Source organism: Acipenser ruthenus, chromosome 4 (assembly GCF_902713425.1).
Source record: "Acipenser ruthenus chromosome 4, fAciRut3.2 maternal haplotype, whole genome shotgun sequence".
Taxonomy (NCBI): domain Eukaryota; kingdom Metazoa; phylum Chordata; class Actinopteri; order Acipenseriformes; family Acipenseridae; genus Acipenser; species Acipenser ruthenus.
The window spans coordinates 61,666,506-61,689,960 of NC_081192.1; the positions used below are offsets into that span (position 1 = coordinate 61,666,506).

General features: G+C 36.6%; 1 protein-coding gene across 2 annotated transcripts in view; it reads right to left on the bottom strand.

Moving 5' to 3' along the window:
• gmds (GDP-mannose 4,6-dehydratase) overlaps positions 1-23,455 on the bottom strand; it is a 412,968-nt gene that overhangs the window by 238,279 nt on the left and 151,234 nt on the right. For both annotated transcript variants that reach the window (XM_033999923.3, XM_033999922.3), the window contains 2 exons: positions 11,917-12,109; positions 11,040-11,144 (listed from right to left, as the gene is read on the bottom strand). In XM_033999923.3, the coding sequence (XP_033855814.3) occupies positions 11,040-11,144; positions 11,917-12,109 (298 nt within the window). The remainder of the gene's footprint in view (positions 1-11,039; positions 11,145-11,916; positions 12,110-23,455) is intronic.

A 23,455-nucleotide genomic window follows, 5' to 3' on the forward strand; every position in this document is an offset into this window, starting at 1 on the left:
ACAGTCCACCAAGGCTCCCTTGCTACACTTTATTTTTCTACAGTTACAGCTGTCGCCGGCGCCTGCTTTTCCCTATTAATAGAAATAAATACATAGAATGTCACTGGACCACAGTTTGGGAACCCCTGCCCAAGTATATTTCCATGTTGACAAAACAAGTTCATTGTCATTGTCATTAAAACTCGTATTTTATTTTATTTTATTTTTTTTGTGCGATGCGTGCGACTAGTCAATTTTAAAATATCAATAAATCGTTTAATACAGAGGACACAGACGTCAAAATAAATGTGTTCCCTAGTATATTTCCATGTTGACAAAACAAGTTAATTGTCATTGTAATATATACATATGCGTGGATAAAAGTGCCTGGGGTCTGCAAAAAAATACATTGGGAGAAAAAGGAGGAGGACATTTTTACCTTACTTTGGCGACATATTTCTCTTACTATATGAAAGGTATTTACTTTTTTTTTTCTGCAGTGTTGGTAACTACAAATTAAAAGTGAATACCCTGAAAACACGTAAACTATCCTTGATGTATAGAGAGTCTGGCAGTTCTCGTGCTTCGCTGACAACTTTGAACGAGGAACTACCGTTTCCCTGAAAGAGAAAATAACCATCAAGGTATGGGATATCGCCGTCAGGCAGTAGGGATTGGCTGAGCTTTATAGCAAAGCTGCCGATAGGCCTCTGCGCGAGCTGACGTGTGAGCCCGCCCCCCTGGAAGCTTACATTAAGCAGTGCGCAGGACATTGAGCTGGTAATTTTTTCACTGATTGTACTCGTCAGCCTTGAGCTTGAGATGCTGGCTACTGCCCCTTCTCTGAGTTGATTCAGTGTTTGCTCTGTTGAGCATTAAATACATATACAGTGCCTTGCAAAAGTATTCAGACCCCTGACCAATTCTCTCATATTACTGAATTACAAATGGTACATTGAAATTTCGTTCTGTTTGATATTTTATTTTAAAACACTGAAACTCAAAATCAATTATTGTAAGGTGACATTGGTTTTAAAATAAAATATCAAACAGAATGAAATTTCAATTATATATATATATATATATATATATATATATATATATATATATATATATATATATATATTGTAATAGAATCACCCTCACCGCGGTTCGTTGCCCCTTTAAAAACACTGACCCAACACACACAAATGGATTTTTGAAAGCGCGGTCGCGCTATTTTTAATGAAAACACAAAAGCAAAATAAACAAAACAAACACCTAGCTCTCTTTGAGCAATAACTAAACAAAACAGGAACCTAAACTAAAAGACAGGACAGCTAAGCTGTTTACCTGTAACACAAAATAAACAAAACAGCACACACAAAAAGGCTCTACACTACCTTTTCCTTTTAAATTACGGCTGTACCCACACACCAGCACAGTCGGGCTTCTACACACTTCAGCAGCCGCCCAGAGCAGATGTTTTTTTCTGCAGGGAGGTTTTAACCCCCTCCCTGCTGTCTTACAATATACAGTACTGTGCAAAAGTTTTAGGCAGGTGTGAAAAAATGCTGTAAAGTAAGAATACTTTCAAAAATAGACATGTTAATAGTTTAAATTTATCAATTAACAAAATGCAAAGTGAGTGAACAGAAGAAAAATCTACATCAAATCAATATTTGGTGTGACCACCCTTTGCCTTCAAAACAGCATCAATTCTTCTAGGTACACTTGCACACAGTTTTTGAAGGAACTCGGCAGGTAGGTTGGCCCAAACATCTTGGAGAACTAACCACAGTTCTTCTGTGGATTTAGGCAGCCTCAGTTGCTTCTCTCTCTTCATGTAATCCCAGACAGACTCGATGATGTTGAGATCAGGGCTCTGTGGGGGCCATACCATCACTTCCAGGACTCCTTGATCCCAAACCTGCTGGGAAGTGCTACGCTGGTGGAAAGTTCCATCGAACATCCGCCAGGGCATACGCTTGGGTCCCATCTTCCGGAGGGAGGTCATCACGACCGACGCTTCCAACTAAGGTTGGGGAGCAGTCTGGAACGGGGACCCGTGGAGTGTGGTCAGGACACTGGAGGTCAGCCCACATCAATGCTCTGGAACTCAGAGCGGTGGACCTAGCCCTTCGGCACTTCTTGCCAGTGCTTCTAGACAAGCACGTGTTAGTGCGGTCAGACAACACCACGGTAGTGTCGTATATCAACCGCCAGGGCGGTCAACGGTCCCCCGGTCTTCACCGGATGGTAGCACGGTTGTTGCTATGGGCACAACCGCAGTTAACCTTTCTTCGAGCGGTTCATCTACCGGGCAGAGCCAACCACACAGCGGATCTCCTATCCAGAGGAGGCCCCCTTGCATGCGAATGGCGTCTCCACCCTCAGGTGGTACAGCGCATCTGGGAATGGTTTGGCACAGTGCAGGTAGATCTCTTCGCTTCGCGAGTGACCACGCACTGCCCCCTATGGTTCTCGGTGAAGGACCTCGACAGCCCCCTAGGAGTCGATGAATGGCCGCCAGGGCTCCTATATGCATTTCCACCAATTCCGATGCTCCCAGCCTTCTCAGAGAAGGTGAGGGTAGAGCAAGCCACAGTAATCCTGATCGCGCCTCGGTGGCCTCAGAGAATATGGTTCCCGAGTCTAGTGCAGCTGTTGCACGGTTGCCCGAGGGAACTCCCTCTGTGAGTGGACCTATTGTCCCAAGCCCAAGGAGGGCTATGGCACCCGAACCCCAAGCTCATGCAGCTATGGGCTTGGCCCCTGAGCGGGAGCGCCTGTCAACCTTAGGGCTTTCGACGGCGGTGATTTCGACCATTCAGAGTGCCAGAGCACTCTGAAGATTGCAGTCCATCGACGATCCCCAACAAATTTATCAGAACCAGAGCAATTTTCCCGTGAAGAATGGGCAAAAATGTCACCATCCTACTGTGAAAAGCTAGTAGAGACCTATTCAAAAAGATAGAAGTAATTGCTGCAAAAGGTGCTTCTACCAAGTACTGATTTAAGGGGCTGAATACTTATGCAACCAGTAAATTTCATTTTGTACATTTTATTTGTAAGATTTGCTGACATTTAACCTCCTCGTCACATAATAGTGTTCAGTTTAACCACTACAGCTTTGAATAAAAAAAGTTTTTTTGAAAAACTGTGCATACATTATTTATAATTCAACAAAATGTGACATTATTGGCAGGGGGTGAATACTTCTGCAAACCACTGTATAATGAAATGACAGAAGAATCTGCCAGCTTTCTATCTTTATCCACATACGAGACTTGATCCAACCTATATGCCTGATAAAAAAAATATCTGGTATACTTGCAGGCCATTAGGTCACTGATATTTTTTTTTAAAAAAACACTGTTTTGTTGATTTCATTTTATTGAGAAGCTCATTTGCAGCATTGTTATAATGGAGGACTACATTTTGTAGAATGTTCATTTTAGAGTGTGTAGGTATGTGGACGGATACGTAACAAAAAAGAAAAAAGTTAAAATAATTATTTCCATTACATGAGAGTAGATGTTAAAACTTCATGCTGATTTGAACTTGGCTCTCGCAAAGATAAGGACCAACTAAGAGGTAGCTTTACAGTAAACTAATGTGATCCATCTTCATATCCATCCATTTGCCTTTCTTTCCATCTGATGATGTAGATATCCTCCTGCTTGGTGTTGATGGCTGAAGTGTAATGCTGGTTCCAGGGATCAGCTTATTTTGCCTCCCCAGTGCATCAGCACACACAACGGCTGCGATGCTGGCTCCAGGGATCAACCACAGTGCGGTCTCCCGAGCGCATCATGATGACAACAGTCTGGATAGAGCTAAGTAGGGTGCATCTCTGGGGTCTTCAAGTAATAAATAAAAATGATTATTAATTGTGCTGTAACATTGAAGTATAAATGCAATAAGAACCTCAACATCAGGAATTACGAGGCATTATTGACCGTTTGGTTGTAATAGCATCCTCGACTAACACAAAATTAATTTTTCTCTACTTCACAATACTTGATGCCTATTGGCATCACACATTTCACCTATTCCTATAGCAGGAGTGGCATAGTGACAAGTTTCCAAACCTGCTTAGGTCACAAAGAACATGCTGTTTAAGGTCATTGTAAAAGGCATGTACTGTTTCCCTAACACCAGGGCACACTGCACACCCTTCGGGAGTTGATGACATCATGCAGTTTCCAGTCTAGGTGGGTGTTTGTGTTTGAAAGCTGGCACCGTCCTGTTGTCAAGACAATTATGTCATACTAATAAAAACCCCTACCCCAAAAATATATGTGAAGCAATAACCAGGTATTTCCTTCCACCAAAGACCCAGGTGTTAATGAGTGGATTGCTAAAGAGCTTTGTGGAAAGCCTGCATTTATTTTTTAAGTGTATTGTGAATATTGTAAGCAACCATCATAGCACAAAAAAGTCTAGGGGAAGAATGGCCAGGTTACAGTTCATTTTTGTGTTCACTGTCTTTTGTCAAACCTTAACAGAACTGTGATTGGTCAGAAGCTATATCAGAACACCTGGTTGCATTTCCACAAAAATCCTGCCACAGAAGTCTACATGCCTGAGGTTACAGTACATACAGTAAGGCTTATAACCTCTAGTCTGCTCACATCTCCCCATTACACTGTGGTAGTCATTCTTTCATCACAGCTTTCCAATATGTATCATAATATTTCATACTGTAGATGTAATGTAAAACATTTTCCAAACCAAAATCATTACCTGCTGTTTAATAAAATTCCAGTCACGGCAACTATCTGTGCACTACAGTATGTTTAGTCTTTCAGAATCAGAAAAATCTAATTTAACAGTGTATGAAACTTTGAGAGCTGGTGACCTAGGATAGATTTGTCTAATTTGGCCAAGATTAGTGACTATGCTTATAATAAAAACAGAGATGTCACAAACTGCTAAGCAATAGTAGCCTAACTTGGAAATAACAACTGTTTCAAAACCACCGATATCAGCATTTTTGCACCTTTTTAACAATAGAACGGCCAGATTTTCGAACTACCTAGAACAGCCACGTGGGTCACTGTGACCCATACATTTTTAAACTGCTTCGTTATGAAAATTAAAGATATAATATCAGATACAACTGAAAAGTTGTATTCATGAACATCATATCTAACATTTGCATCACAGAAACACTGTATTTAAATGGAAAATTAAACATAAAAGGCTTTATATACAGCACGAATACAAAGTGAAAAAATATAATAAAATACACTTTTCAAAAGAAACGGGTATGTACATATACCTGTGTACAGGTAGAAATGGGTACATGTACACACAAAAATATAAATCATTGTTTCTAATAATACATAAAAAGAAAATATAACACTACTGCCGGTATGACGACTGCATTGTACTCTATGGAGGAGCGTACGCATCTCTGCCAGCTGACATGCATTTCATATTAGGCACATGAGTTGTTATCCGACCTGCCATTTCAGTTTGCTGTGTGCAAACTGGAATACAGTAGCTTGCCGTATTCCAATCAAAATGACTACTTTCAAGATTAAATATTTTGAAATTACAAAATGAAGGATTTATGTCTCCCAGGTACATTGAAAAATAAGCAATAGGCTTTCACTGAGTTGGCATCTTGACAAGTCCACAATCGTAGCAATCTCTATCTCATAGTCAGTCTACAAAAAAAGTCTTGAAAAAAAAAACAAAAAACGTGTGTACTAGGAGGAGGGGGCGTGTCTTGTTTGTTGTATTTACAAAAAAAAATAGCTTACGTTATATTAAAAAAAAGACATGTATTGTAACGCATGGGTCACATTGTCCTATTATATCCACATCAACATGCAATGCGTGGCCTAGTGGTTTTTTGTCCATGGGGACTTTTCTCATATTATACAAACACTTCCAAATTACATTTACGTAAAATACATTTTACTGTATTTTTTGTATTTGTTCTAAATCAAACTCGACAGTAATTTAGGAATATCATCTTGACCTTAAAGTACTAAAATTCTTAATATTTCCAACAAAACACTGAAAAATTTGATCTCAAGGTAACTGTCATCTAAAACAGGGCAGTGTTGCAAGAGACATTGGAAGCAATCAGTCTTAGCAATGTATATCTGGAATAGCAAACAAAGCTTGAAGTGCTGGAGTATTAACAGTACACTATCATTTGACTAAACAATCACTAAACATAGTTTGCTAAGCTGTTTATAGTTAATTATGGCTTCATTATACTAAATTATGACTAGATTACATTGACTTACTGTAAAGAAACGTTGTATAAGTTGATTTTCTAGGTATTTTTGTGGGGCCCTTAAAAAGGGGGAGTGACTAATACACCGGTGCGACGTATGCGTCGGCGTGTTTAATATTAAACTACTGTACCAGTCCCACAATGGGATTACAACAGCCACGGTTATGGCTCACACAAACTTAGCTGTCAACAACCTCATTTATTCTTTTCAGGATCTACAGCATTCAGGTCATGTTGCTAGGTAGAAACACAAAAGCACTGTTCTAATTAAAAGTTTTAATTTGTTACTCTCAATACCCTTAGTCATTTTGAATGTTAAAACGGAAGCTTTCAGACTCTTGACTGACCTCCTCTCGATACCGTCACAGCTATATTATTATTATGTATTTATTTATTTATTTATTTATTTATTTATTTATTTATTTATTTCTTAGCTGACGCCCTTATCCAGGGCGACTTACAATTGTTACAAGATATCACATTATTTTTACATACAATTACCCATTTATACAGTTGGGTTTTTACTGGAGCAATCTAGGTAAAGTACCTTGCTCAAGGGTACAGCAGCAGTGTCCCCCATCTGGGATTGACCCTCGACCCTCCAATCAAGAGTCCAGAGCCCTAACCACTACTCCACACTGTTTACACAATAGCTGTCAGTCTCTATGAATTTCCTTATTCCCACCCTCCCGAGCCACTGATTTGTCAACATTGACTGAACCCAACCCTGGGATCCGTAGGAAACAGCTATTGGTTAGAAAGCCGAATAGTAAACTTCAAGTCTTCCGTTCATTGTAACTGCAATGCTATAATAATGCAGGTCGCTTTGAGACTGGATAAAGTAAGACAGTCAGACAAAAAACAAAAGTGCTACTCAACAGGTTTGAAATTGCGCGTTGTTGAATTTACCGAAATATATGTTAATTGCAATGCTGAAAAAACAGTATGAAACAGACAAACTTAAAATGGTGAAAGAAAAACAAGCTGATAGATGAGGAAAGTGTTTATGGCCCGATGTAGAAAACATTTTGTTTTGAATGGAGTACTTTGAATGACTTTAATACATACTGTAACTTGTTCTACATGTCAGTGCAATGCAGTGGTACACTTGTAAAGTATGTGTATGGTTATGGTTCTGACTAACAAAACAAAATTAATGTATTTGTACAGCTGGAAATGTAATGCAATTGTACTGCACCGTGTGCAACACTAAGATGTTTTGTTTACTGGTTATTAGATGGTGCACTGTTTAGTTTATTGTTTTTTTTTTTTACTTTTTTAACTGATGCAAGCAGCACTGTTTAATACTTTTCTTTTAAATTTTAATTAATACAACAAATTTGTAAAAGCCAATGCAGCTGGAACTACTGTCTAAGTATGGTTTTGGAAAAAATCTTCTGTAAAGCAAAGAAGATATGTTCTTCAACTTGTATGGGTAAGCTAAAATAAAATAGGATGTATAACTTGATTTTACGCTCTGTTAATACTTTTTAAATGTTAGAAATTTTGAAAAATGTTTCTAGCAGTTTAACTAAACGAAAAACACTGTAAAATTTTTAATGGAATATAATGTTGCATACAAGGTTATTTTGAAACTAAACCTGTGTATCTTTCTTTATTTATGGGTGTTGTGCATGTAGAAGAAAAGAATCAATTGTAAAAAAAAAGTATTTTAAACACAAAAAAAGGTGTTTTCCTGAAATTGAAGTCTCAAAAAGGGGGGAGCGACTTTTATGCCAGTGGGAACTATAAAATTATTTTTACAGTACAATGACTTCCTTGTACAGCCACTTATGTATAGTCTTTGTTCTGGTAAAGCTGTGCAATTAAAACAATTTAATAACTGCTGATGTACAATTCACTACAAAAGAGGGCTTGAAGTGGGTTAAGTATATGAGGACTTTTCCATATGGATCAAGATCAAGTTTTTAAACTTCATATGTTTATGCTGCAAAATGGTTCTGTTTTAATTATTTAAAATCGATAGAAGAACTCAACAACTCAACAAAATAAACCTCTTATACCATCCTCATTTCACTGTAGTTGTATTCAGTTTAGTTCTGCTACAGCAGTGTGGAGTAGTGGTTAGTGCTCTGGACTCTTGACCAGAGGGTCGTGGGTTCAATCCCGGGTGGGGGACACTTCTGCTGTACCCTTGAGCAAGGTACTTTACCTAGATTGCTCCTGTAAAAACCCAACTGTATAAATGGGTAATTGTATGTAAAAATAATGTGTAAAAAAGAATGTAATTATATGTAAAAAATAATGTGATATCTTGTAACAATTGTAAGTCGCCCTGGATAAGGGCGTCTGCTAAGAAATAAATAATAATAATAATAATAATAATAATAATAATAATAATAATAATAATAATAATAATAATAATAATAACAATAAATCATTTTTAAAATAATTCAAATAGAGTTAAAGGGCGGTTTTGGATTCTCCGGTTCAGGTCATTAAGTTGTGCTATGTTGACTATCTTTTTTGTTCTGGTTTCCAGACTTCCAGACAATTTCGGCAGACAGCAATTTGTCTTAACCAACCCTCATACCTCCCAGTGACCCCTGAAACTCAGACAACATTTTTCTCAGTCTGTCCATCAGTGCCGAAGGTTAGTAGCAGCTGATTAAGAACGCATATGCTGCATAATATTGCCAGAGTTGATGTATGTGATTTCTGTAATGGTGTTTGATATCACAAAATGTCTGTGCTTGACCTCATCATTAAAGCTCACCACCGAGGTGCGAATGTTTTCCAAAAATAGTGGTATTATAACTACTTATAGTAAGAAATAAACATCACCATACTGGACAAGGGAATTCTAACAACCAATTTCTAAAATGATTTACTAAAAATGATTTACTGATAGGCTGTCTGTCTATCACTGAATTGGGTGACGTATCCCTCTCCCACTGTCCTATTGCAGTCATGAGTTGACACATTTTTAACCCTTTGCCTACTTTGAAAATTCGACCTTTTAGAGGTCTGACTGACTTTACGGTTTGTATCAGGGCAAATATCCACAGAAGGCATACCATAGTATACCTTATATTATCTAAACAGCTGAGAGTCTGCAGATTATTAAGAGAATAACGTTTTCACTCTATGATAAATACACCCTACGATTACCTAGTTTAAATGTAAAAGAATAAGTTTTAAAATGTACTCAAATTATTTTTTCTTAGAAATATCTTCTTAAGTGTAATTCAGTGATCTCCTACCTAAAAACTGTAAAATTAACAGTGGTGCCACAACCCTCAGCAACTGGAATCAGAAAGAATTTTATAAATACTGTGTATAGTTTTGATTTACACCAAATTGTTTGACGGGTGCGCAGGCTCGTCTATTTCAGATTATTCACTCTGTCAACCCATCTTCTGTTAAAAAAATATTTTTTTCTTTCGGGTTGGTATGTATTCTTAGTTACGTAGAGAGATTTAGTATGCTTTGTGCTCTTTGAAGCCTTGGTATATGGTAATTGAATCTATAGCTACTGAAATGCTGCGCCGCATACATCTCTATTGGCTTGGGGTTTTAGTGAAATGCTATACAAGTTCCAATGTTTTCGGCTGCGCACATGTTTATTTTGTCAAAAAGTGAGGGGTCATGGCCCATCTGCCCCCCCCCCCCACCCCTCACACGCCCCTGTGTCAGCTGCCTTCATTCTATATGTGATAATACAGCAACAAAACCTCACACAGCGTGCCACGATAGAGCTTGCTTCATGACTTAATTACAAATAATTACATAGTACCTGAACATACTCCATATTTTAGTCTTCTAGGCACATCCAAAAAAATCAGACCAATTTGTTTTAGTTTTTTGTTATTTACATTGTCTATATTCCCAACATGCAGTAAAGTCACTGATTACTTCCTTGTTGTGTCAGCATACCATCAAAAAATCTTCAAAATGTAATGTAATCCTATGTTTTACAGTATTTACTTCATGTCCCCTCTTCCATCTATTGTAATGTTTGGATACATTGCGATTCATGGGGTATTAAAAGGAGCTAAAGGCATATTTCAGAACTGAAGATTTTCTTGTTTCATATTCTGAGAAGCAGTTTGCAAGTAATAGCTTTAAAAGTGCAACCAATCCAGGTGTCATCACCACAATACATGTTTTTATATCTATGGAAGCAGTGCTGCCATATTTATAAAAAAGTGTCAAACACCATTTAATTATCTTTGACTGGTTTGTACATTTGGATTAGGGTCCAAAACAGCATAGGGAATTTTCAGCATATAAAACAAATCTGACACGTAAGTCAATACAATCATTAGTTGGAGATGCAAAGTATTTGGTATTATTTTGGAGGCTTTTAATGTCTATGCTGAAATATTGTAACCCTTTGCTGCCCAGTGTCCAATATATTTGACATTGAGTACATATGCATTAAATAGTTATGGGCACATACACCAGGCAGTAAAGAGTTAAAAAGAAGATGACTTGGCCAAGTCAGTCTAGTTCACAGTTAGGCAAATTATTGCTCTTATCGGAGCAGGGCAAATGGCTAATAAACAATGAACAAGTTAAGAAATGCTAGGCATAGCTAGATTTATCTGCTGGTACTTAAAGTTAAAGTACACCCATGAGAAACAAGCCCTATATAAAAAAAGTACATGATAATGCACAGCAGGATTTCCAGAAAATCTGGTTAGATGATATACACATAATACGTGCACCCCTTCATTCCCACAAGGACAGACCCGTCACATCGGCTCATTTGAATCTTCTATTATGATAATTTATGGTGGCTCCAGTGTTCCTGAAGGGTGTAAAGTGTTTAGTAATACATGGTTTAGGGTTTCCTTACCTCGTCTTGGGCTCTCGTGGTTGAAAAGAATGCCATTGACGGCAAAAAGGTTGTAGGCCTCTCTAAAGTTCACAACGATCCAATAAGCATAAAGTTTGGCTGCCCCTGAGGGGAAGAGGAGAAAATAATAAATAACAACCACAGCAGAGTCAATGGCAGTCGTGTGCAAAATAGAAATGCAATTAGCTCTGAACTGTTGAACGGTGTCAGCTGATAATATTTCACAAGCAAGGAGATCGGCCTTGGATAATAGGCCACCGGCCAAAATGGATAAAGGATTCTTATCTGTGCGGGCAGTGTCTGCAGGAAGTACAAATGCTTCTTGAGTTTGTTTTCTTATGACTAATAAAGTGCCCGACTACTTCAAAATATATTAACACATAGGAAGGGGGTGTGCTTAAAATATGACATACTGCTGACCTTTAATTAAGACGCGGTGGCTTGTAAAAGTGCAAAGGCTTGCCTGTAGGCCCCCCCTTATTGAAGGAAACTCTATCACTCCAACTTACCCTTCAAACTACATTACTAAGTGTGTCACACATTTCAAACCCAGCCTTTGGGAGACACAGCTCTTTAGGAGACTTTTCATTTAGGAAACAAAGAATATGAAACCTTATCACTTTCTATACTCTCTCCAAAAGCGTCAGTCACCAGCCTTGTATGATATCAAGAGCTCTATACTGATGTTAAAGAAATCAATATGCTTCTCTATTTTTTCTGTTCAATCTGTGAAGATGGTAATTACCCATCCCTTAGGCAAAATTATATATATATATATATATATATATATATATATATATATATATATATACACACATACATATATATATATATGTATAATATAAGCTCAGAAAGGAAGCTGGAGTGGAGGTCTTACCATACGGGGATCGGGGGTAGAAGGGTGTGGTCTCCTTCTGGGGAGTCTCTTGCACCTTGCCAAAGAGCTCACTCGTGGACGCTTGGTAAAAACGCACGCTGTTAGTCAGACCACAGGTCTTGATGGCATCCAGGAGACGTAGTGTGCCAACTCCGTCCACATCTGCAGTGTATTCAGCCAAATCAAAGGAAATCTAGAGAAATAAATATAAAAAACTTGGTTCTTTCTCCCCAGTGAAATATACAATAATATGAAAATATACACATTACCTTGTTGTTATAACAAGAAAGACATTGACAACACCTTCTAAATGAAGGTATGAGCCATTGCTAGGGTTAAAAGGATTTGGACTAGTCAAACAGTCTTACAACAGAATAGATTATCATTCACAGACGAATAGGGTTGAGGGGGCAACTTAGTTGCCTGCGGGGGGGTGGGGGTGCAGTTGATCTGGAATCTAATGCTTATAACTCCATTAAACCATAAAAACACTGTGAGCATGACCCTATTTAAGTAAGCCCATAGAACAGCATATTACATACATCGTGATGTACTGTATGCCACAGACAGAGGCATATCTCAGCATCATTAAACATCAATCGGCTCCAGACATCGTATCTGTGCTCACACAAACTACCATAATCTTGAGTGCAGTATAGCATTTCTAAAAGGTGGGGTGTTTGACAGTTAAGAAATGGTTGCAGTTTAAACTGGGGGTAGGGAATGTGGACATCCAACTGCTTACTTTGTATTCCAAGTTTAGTGTTTTGGACATTTTGTGTCTTGATATGCTGCCTTGATTAATGGAGTATAAAAGATAAATGGTAAAGTAAATAAATGAATTACCACTAAGACCATTGCTACTGACATTCTGTATAGAAACTAATGCTAATGGTTATGGTTGGACTGAAGTAATGTGGGGTTTGATTTTCAAGTGGTAATTCTCCAGTCTCATGTTCTTCATAACTAGTTAGTCCCCCACACCTTCAAAAAGCTGTAAGCAGATTTTGAATTTTTTTTTTTTTTAAACAACAACCATACTTAAAAAAAAAAAAAAAGATCTTTGCACATTAGACGCATAACTAGAAAACGACAAATCAAAAGCAGTAGTCTAAACATTCTGCAAAACTGGACTGTTGAAAGAACCAAGTCTATCAGCTGTCCTGTGTTAAACTACTGTTTTTCATTTCTTTTTTTGTTTGTGTTTATTGTTGCTGTAATCATATTACATTACTTCTGAGCATGCCAAGCATAGTCATTCCAGCCAATCAAGTCACAAAGTGTTCAACTTGCTTCGTCTGCAGACCCTGAAATTAACATGGCCTGCTATCCTGCACCTTTTGAAGCTACCACCCAAGACTGTTTTGGTCTATTTTTTTGATCCATTAAATGTAACTTAAAAAACAGGCGAAAAATAAATAATAAAAAATAAATATGTCTAACCATTTCAATGCTTAATAACTTTACTAACCCCAGGTTAACATATTAGAAGATTAGCAAACTGGACTGCTGTTTTGAAGGGAGGGGTCTTTCCTGTAGTACCTAAATCAATCTGTAGATTTGAGTGAGGTTATCTTTCTTATCCAGTATACTGGCCTGCAGTGCTGAAAGGCTTAAACTGGAACGGGGTATTTTCTTTGCACAAAAACAAAGCATATCAGCCATCATAATGCACAGGGAATGCTTCCCTGAAAGAATGGTTAGAAACCTTAGATAAAGTTAATGAAATGGTTAGGTGAGTACAATTAGCCGTGGTTGTAAAATACAGAACTGAAATATAGTGAGAGGTATAAATTCCTGTGACCACAACATGGTTAATTTTTATTGGACACCAATAATCAAAGGTGAATACACTATCTCATGTGTCTGTAGCAATGAAAGAGCCAGAAGTTTACAAAATATGAAGACACTATCTCAAAGTTTTTCTCTATTAGTAAAAACATAAAAAATATGACCTCAAAATGGCAGCCATGTCAAGGTCAATGTCAAGTTCACCATCTAAACGATGAAGTCAGAGATGAGTTCGTAAAATTCCTGCCACCAAAGGGTTGATTTTTCTTGCAATATACTAACTGGCCTACAAAATCATAGAGTACACTACTGAATATAAAACAAATCTCTCAAAGCATTTAGTCTATTTGTCCAACAATATACTTAAATACTCCCCCCACCTCTCTTACTCTTTCCAGCTGAAGACTTCATTAATGGAATGTACAGATAGAGCTGATAAGAGAGCAGAGAAGAGGAGGAGGAATGGGAGAGATACAACTGCTCATGAGAATCAGCACAACCATAAAACTGTGTCAGAAAAATGTAACCTCCCCATTCTTTTTTTTTTTTTTCTCTTATCTCACTGTCCATTTATTATTAATTTGATGGGGTGGGTGAGATGTCAGTGTGCTGTGGTGAGTTTCTCCAGTTTCCATATGTCAAATGAGAAAGCAGGAGCAAGAAGAGCAGTCAAAAGAAGTCTCTGAAGCCCCTTCCAAAAGATCAAACGTTTATTTCCTTAAACATTATGGCACCATAATGGTTTTACGGAGTCAGAAAGGCCTTTCAGCTTGAAATGTTGTAACTTGAATGATTAGTGACACTATATTACTTGGAAAGTTTGCTTACACAGAGAGATCCAGCTGTGCCAGAAGCTTTAAAAAGAAAAAAATAGGCATCGCGGAGCCACTAGAGAGTATTAGTATGGAGATCTAAAAAGATAACCAATTCATTTTTTCCCCTTTTATATGTGCTCTGGTAAAAGAAGACTGAGAACAAAATGTGGGAGGGAGAGAATGTGACTTTTAGTTTTAAATAAATACTCTTACAATTTTAACTTGTTCCCAAAAATGTCCAAGAGAACACTACTAAGAAGACTATATCAAATAATAATAATAAAAATAATAATAATAATAATAATAATAATAATAATAATAATAATAATAATAATAATAATAATAATAATAATAATAATGATAAAAGTTTAAAGCACCACAGACGCCCAACACAATCATATGATTGTCCCAAATAGAGCATGGGGGCGATAAATCCATCAATGAAATTGAGAAAGCATGGCAATTAATAACGATGAATCGATTCATTGGGTCATCTCTACATGGTTTCTACTTAAACATCTGCTGTATATTTGAAATATTGGCAAATTCATTAATCAAATCACAGCTGTAAACTATGTCAGCAAACAAAGATTACTGGTAACATTTCAACTTTTTTTTTTAATTTAAGAGTTAATTTATAATCCTAAGAAGTGACTAATGATGTGGAACAACCTCCTACCAGGGAAGGTGGCCTGAGATTAACAAACTGCTGCCTCACATTCTTTACCTGCTGGTTTAGACACAACAGCTGTAATGTAATCCTGAAATATTGGGGTAACTGTTCCTCCACAGTCCTCTCCACCTTGTAAATGCTCCCCTTGTCTGAAGCAAACATGGTTGATTTAAAAAAAAAAAAAAGGTCTGTCCCTCACACGTGATTAATTTGGTATATAAATGACAGCCTTGCTGTGTACTGTACATAAATCTGAATATTTTTGTAATGAATGTCAGTTCTGTATCCAAGAATCCACAAACTAATAATGCTGAATGTGCAACAGCCTCAAAAGTGAGGACTGTGGGTTAATCTGGCGAAGAAACTACAGATTTAAAACTACATTCTCTGAAGTTGTACTATATGTGGTAGTAATCATTGAGGAATGGTCATAGAGCATCACAGAATCACTGTCCAATTACTGTTGTCCTAGCTGTCTACTAGCTATACCCTATTGACAGTTACAGTAGTTTAAAATGCATTGTTCAACCCCGGTACACAAATCATTGATAAACCCATTATATTTTAGATCCATAAAATTGAGGAGGTAAAACATATTTCTGTGGCAGGACATAGAGCAAATGTACTGTAGAGTTATGGGTGTACAGTAGGGACACAAGCCGCTTCCCTAATTTAGTATTATCGCAGGGGAGAAGTTAATGGATTCACCCTGGTGTACCTGCTGAACTTTGAGTTGATGATACCAATGTGGAGTAAGCCTTATTTCATAACACAAAATGAACATTTACACACCGCATTAATGTAACATGTTTTATTTGACATTTTCATGAGCACTTTATACTTTGCTTGATATAGAAACTCTTAACCCCTAGAAATGCCAGGAATTATAAAAAAAAAAAATAATAATAATGGATAAGATACTAACATTGTGGCATTTCCACACCACTGCAAACGGCACTAAATTAAATTGTCCTTGATACTGACGGTGTTGCAAAATGCTTAACTTCCAACTAGACCTAAAATGGATTCCTTTTAGCTACCTGATACAACAAAGCACATACCACAGTGAATTTCTATTACAACCCTATACTGTAAGGTTCTGTCTTTGATTTGCCAAAGACTTCAATACTGTGGGTATTTTAGCACAGCCAGCAATGGACAGCCACCATTTTGTTCCAGTATAAAGTTAAACACAATCAATTACTTACTTTTATTTCATTCTCACATAAGAACAGATTGCATATAGGGAGTAGAGATGACTATTCCTGCCTAAATTGCATGATAACAGATACAAATAGCTGTCCATCATAATAAAACAAGAACGTTATTGAGTATATACTAGAGTACTGTACTATTGGCAGTTATTGGACTACAGTAAGCTTAAATTGAATAAAGAGTGTAATTTACCCAGGTCAGGAACAACTTCATCTTTCACGCACTATACCGGATTATGTGTCATTCCTGCCCGAACACCCACCAGAGATAAATGCATGGAACTTAATTACAAGCTGAGCAGCATATAGTACAGTCAGAGTGAAACTAGAAAGCAATCAGTTCAGTGCTTGGGATTTTTTAGAAGGTAGAAAGAATAAAAGCCACAGTGGGGATGAAAAACAGTGGAGTAGCTGGATCCAGAAAGGTTTGACAAGTTAAATCAAACAAATTGTTCTAACGCTTACATTCTTTGTAATTATGTAACTATTGTTATTTCACCAGCACTGCTGAAGTTTAAAGAGGCTGGATCCAAAGCCTGGGGCCCTTAGGTCAGGTTCTGGCAGATATTGTTCTTTACTTGGCTGTCTGGGAACTTTGCCAAGTCTTGTCAGTATTGGGGGTCCACAGCCAATTAAATACAAAAAAAAAAAAGTTACGTGTATACATGTATTTTTATTACAAAGTTTTCTGTGATCTACACTTGGGACTCAGAGGAGACATCATGAGCTACAAACTATTTTTTTGGGTGGGGTGGTGGTAAGCTAGCCTTACATTTGTACTTAAAGTTGTAAAGCACAACAGAAATGTGTTTTAATCCTTCATTTCAGGTGTAGTTTTCTTTCTGAGTTTAACACATTCAAAAGGTTGAGACCCTAAATGTAAAATACTATAGTATTCTACAGTACTGTTTAAATGTAGGATTGTTGGCAATATGTTTGTATAATTAGGGCTTCTGATTTTCGGTTTTAACTCATAAAACACCCCAGATACAAAAAAAAAATAAACACCGGAAAAACTGTGGAAATGGTTAATCAATTCACGTTTACTTTACCCTTTTCCCATTAAAAAATAAAACCTACTACAAAAATAATAATAAATACATTTCCCAGTGCTGCTGGGCAATGTCCCGCCTTCCTGACTTGTATCTATCATTGATTCGTTCTAAATACTTTAAACCCGCCCCAACTACTGAGTGACAGCAGATTCCTACATTTCTAGTGGAGACCCTGCGTAAGATTTAAAACGAGATTACAAATCAGGAATGACGGCTTTAGCGGGATTTAAAGATGTATTACAGTTAAGATATGGGGGATTTAAAACAGAATTGTGGCGAAATGTAAAAAAAATTCCTATACCCAAAAACCCCAGAAGAATGTGCCCATGCCCATGACCATAGGAGGGTTTCGTTGTGGAAGACAGCAAATGAAAGAATGTACAACTTAAGTGTGCAAGTATTGTCGAGTTACTACTATACATATTTTGACAGAAAAAAAAATGCTTAAGTATTTTGGAAAGTAACCCGAAAACATTAATTTCATACAGTATATCAAAAACGAAAGCCCCGAAAAAAAAAAAAAAATGATTTACATAAAACTCAAAAATAGCTAAAAATAAATACCAAAAAATATAATTAATAAAAACTGAAAAACAGAAGCCCTATGTATAATATTGTTTTAGTTTGTCTTTGTTTCATACATGAGTAAAGCATGACACATCATCTATACCAGTTAAAGACAAATAATTAATTCCGGAAAATAAAAGTAAAAGCCAAATATTATTAATTGCATTTTACCAAACTAATTAGTAAAATATGTTACCTTTATTCATATATTTCACACTATGTTCCAAAAGAAAATGGACTGACCCTTTCCAGAAGTACAGTAAGTTGCTGCTGACCCCGCCCCTTACCTGTCAACCACTCTCCAAGATGGCTTCTACATAGAAACTAATTATCTCCCTGGTGTGGGTCAGTTTGCTTTAAAACAAAAGCATGGACAATGTATACTACAGGTAATCAATTAAATCCCTTTACTTCCCTTTAAAAAACTAGTTTCCTTCTCTTTCCTTTTTAAATGTCTCTCAAAGTTATAATTTAAGAAATAAAAGATTTCAAAAGATTATTTAATTGTTTGAGGAAATTAGGCAGCGTATTTCTCAGATGTGCACCTTTCCATTGAAATAGCATCTGCACTCACTTTGCATCCAAGTCAGGTAATAACATTTCCACTTCTTAACCAAACCCGATCTACACATTTTCCCCAAAAGACATTCAACTTTTTTCACGTAGTGTAACCAGTTATTTCATATTAAAAACATCAGTTTGTTTAATAGCATCCATACAATAGGGATGGTATTTTATCCACCACACTCAGTAAAACCATTTGTAACTTCTTTATTCAGACCACTTGAATAAATGGATACATTTGTTTAACTGATCCATTAAATGTCAGTGAGCCATCTATATTTCTTTCATTTTTAATTGCTTTACATGTTTGTTATTGTTACTTCATCCAGCATCTCAGCTGTTTTCCAGACAGCAAATTTATTATAGATTGAGATCAATTTGGGTTGGTTTGTCTAGTCTAGACCCCAACACATTTTCCCAGTGGGTGGCAAGCTGAAAAATTAAGAAACAACAATGTATCAGAAAGCATGTGTGGCACTTCCTTCACAAGAAACTATAACAAACAAGTAATTAAATAAAAAAGTACAAAAAATCCCTGTATTTCTGTTTAATAATGTAATCTAAATAGATTTTATGACAAATAAGAAGTGTATTTGGTTTTTCAATCAAGGCGCAAAGTGCTAGGACACAAACACAGCTTAGACAATATATGGCAATATGGGGTCAGCCAAGAAAAGCCACCCCCAAAGGACATCTTTGTGATGGATGAATTGCAGCATTCACTTGTTATAAACCATTTACTGTCTCAACCTTTCAAGTAGTAAGGTTGAAGTGATTTAAAGTGTTGACGAATTAACTGAGAGCACTGAGCCTCGACTAACAGTCAGTTTCCACCCAGATCATTTAACCAATGTGATGTTCTTTCTACAGCGACCCAGAGTCTAGTTTAATAGATCAGGTTCATTCAGTCTGTCAGGCCACGGCTAGTCACTTTTCTCACTTCACTGTTCACCCTTTGCAGGCCAATGTGTTATGAGTGGCTTCACTTACAATGTGCTGTACTGTACATATCAGAGGAACCAACATGCGCATGCAGTACAGGCATAAAACAAATCCTTATTGTATATATATATATATATATATATATATATATATATATATATATATATATATATATATATATGTTTGTTGAAACACCACCAAATTGAAAAATTATAAAACGGGTTCCATTAGATTAACCTACTCTATAAAGCACCACAAAACATCTCTGCTAAGGCACTAAATATGTAAGCAAAATTGACATTTGAAAACACTGTTTCCTCTTGTACAATAATTGCACTCTGGACCTTAATTATTATTATTTTTTGTTCCTCCAAACGTGCTGTATGCGTGCGTCTCTTCTCAACGCTACTTTAACTTTTCCAGTCTCCCAGACGGTTAGTGGTGCAGAATGTCACTCATATTAGGCAACCTGAACAAAACTGCTCATTATAATACACACTTACTTTTTATACCACACTTGAAAAAATGAACCTAGGTTTCATATTTTCAAGATCTTGAGATTTTAAAGAAAATAAATGCAAAGAAATTGATTATAATTTTAATTTTTTTATGATTCTATTTATTTTCTGTTAGTGTTTGACTATTAAAAAGTATATAAAAATGCTGAATATCTAAGTGGCCTGAAGTCCTTAACTGCCAGTATGGTGGTGAGAAGGTTAAGGTTTTGATCCAGGCACACATTGATCTTCAGAGGTGATTCATGCTCACTGCACAGTCATTTAATTTTGCTCAGCCAATCCCAGTGTTTTATTTATCTAAGCCATTTTATAAATAATTTGACTATGAGGATCATGAAAGTAAATGACCATGATCTACATACATATAGTAAACATAGGGTTAGACGCCTCCATATATCACAGATTTGATACTCTCAATGGGATATGTGATTCTCTCAATATACAGTATGTCAAAAAGTGTGACCTACTGTACAGATGTACATGAGGATGGACAGACAGACCCCATGTACCCCCAGATTTTGATATTCTCAAAAACTTTTCCTAAACAATGTAATTACTGGATTCCATCACAATTGGTTAAGTGGTTGTGTAGATATATGTAAACACAAGTGTGTGTCAATGCTAGATTTGGGCTAAAGAAGACATTGAGCCAAATCCACAGTACTTTCCATTGCCAGTATTGTGTATTTTAAGATAATTTCTGAAACAAATACAAAGATGTGATGTCATGCTTTCTTTTAGTATATCTGAATTAAAATACAATTAAAAAACTCAAATAGGTTTAAAATAATCACTTGAAGCTAGGTAATGTTTATCAGTCAAATAAGATTTTGTGGTCAAGCTAATTTTAGTTGTGCTATGAGTATTAACTACTACGTACAACAAACAATTTACTGATATGGTTACAATGATTTTATTAACGTATTCTCGATGTTCTTAATCTTACCTCTAGTGGTGAATTACAACACATTTATAATAACAAGCAGGCAATTCAGTGTAAATCACAATGCAAATCACTCCACACTAGGGTTTCCACCCAGACTTACTGTAACTTAGTCATACTAGGTGTACAGGCCAACAGTTCATGGTTCAGCAATTTGCAGCCTGTCAATGAAACAATTAATACATGTTTGCTCGGCACTTCTTATTTAAAACACTATTGTTAAGCCTCAACTGAATGTTTTATTGAACATACCAGAGCACCCTTACAAACTCAAATAAATATTACATTTATTTCCTTGTATTGCCAGACACTTTTTGTTTTGTTTTTTTTGTTTTATCAGAAACTCCTTTACATTCATGTCACAACCACTACAAAGTTCAAAGAGGTCAGTAGCAACCCATTGGTTGTTAATATAGTCTTGAGCCAGGTGCTGTGATTCATCCTGTTTGGTTTTGAAGTCTTTTACTCCTACCTAACCAACAACCAAGTCAGAGTGCCATAAAAAGTCAAGCAAATGAAGGGCCTTAATGACAACATGACTGTACCAAATGTTTGTAATGGAGTACATTTCTTATAATTACAATTGCATATAAACATAATCATATATGTTCACTGGTTGAATGAACTACAGTATTCCCTCCAGTCTATAACTTTATTAGAGACAAAAAGCAAAATATGAACCCATTACGACTGTATATGTGACAAAACTGTACTATTGATACTAATGTTTTTTTTTTTTTTTTCTTATTTCCCCTGGTAAGTACCTGGATTACAGTTTTAGCAAACTCAGTTGATTTGATCATCTTATACCCGTCTGAAATACACCTCAGATGGATTTTAAGAGCATTGCTTTACACTGAGAAAATCGCCCTGGATTGATTCAACCACATATTCTTTGTTGTCACATCATTACAAATAAAAATAAGTGGTTGGTGCAATTCAGGGGGATTCCCTACTTTCAATAATGCCTTAATGACAATACCGAGGTGTGACAGAAATAGAATGATTCTTGGTGGTAAATCTCTCTCCCGGCCTAAGAGGGCACTAAGTAACAGGAACAGAGTACCCTGGACTGGTTGGCCTGGCATTTCATTCCCAGGGTTAAAAGGAAGTCGGTCATCTAGAAAGGGGGCGGAGCTTCGGTGCACTAACTCATCAACCCGGAAGGGAAATGATGTGGCAGCCATGGATTGGAGGAGCGGCTGCAATCGTTTACCAAGGGGTCATGTGTGACTGTACAAATAGGTGTCGAAGCGACATAATCTTGTTTTGGTTAAGAAACAACCCAGAAGGACCTGTGTTTACTTATTGTGAAATATATTGTGAGTGTTTTGTTTGTTTTGTCTTGTCTAGAAATACTGTTTGTTATTGTTTAGACGGCTAACATGATCCAGAGCTGTCGCCAAAGGCCAGCACCAACCCAGACAACATCACTGCACTTTGTTTCATTAAGGACTGTATATTCACTACGAGCACTCACTGTGTGTTTCTGTTTCTGTTATGTGTTACATGTGGATGAATAAGAACGGGACTGTTTATTATTTGGGAAGCAACCGTGGATTTAAACAGAGCAATACACGCCGCTGTATTGCCTGTTAACATTGTTTATTATTTACTGTTGTTACGTCATCAGGCAATTGGATTACAAACCATTAAACAACATTGCACCTGGATTATAATCGTCTGTCTGTTTATTGATCACCTGCACACTGTTAACCACTTTGTCACAGGAGGTTTCTGTTGTATCATATAATGTACGATTCAATGTTTTATGTTACAGACATAGCAACAGATTCCATTTTTTATACATTCGTAATTCTTAATGCGGTTTATATCTGTAAAAAAAATACTAGTTATAACACAAACACACACACACACACACATTTCAGTCAATCAGTATGTACAAAAAGCTGATATACTGTTTCAAGCTAAATACAATAGATATGCAGTATATGAACCTTTGTATTGAATTGGCAAAGATTTTCAAATTACAAGTGCATTGTAACCAAAGAGTTCTATATGTGAGCCAAATTAAGAAGGGCTAGGGATTAACTAGTCATCCTAATGCCACCTGTTTGCAAAATTAAGGATTTTTGGAAATGTATCAGCTTGCAATTACAAAACAGACAGAGCTATAAAATTGCACACAAAGACAGCTGGAAGCAACTGTTAATTCTGAAGATTCTCTCCCTACAGCACAAAAAAGGGTTTAATGTTTTGCCCATGTTTTACACAAGCACAATTGTCAGTCTGTCCAAGACTAAATAACAAAGATGGCCATGAGCATCTTTCAAGAGCCATACATACATGCACACATCCATCTATATAAATTCTGTTGGGCAGAACATTTAATTTTTTGACAGGATCATCGCTAAAAATAGGGCAGTTGTAGAAATCCAGGGTGATTGCCCATTGCTGCAAAATGCTCTACAAAAAATACAGATGTGGTATTTGTGA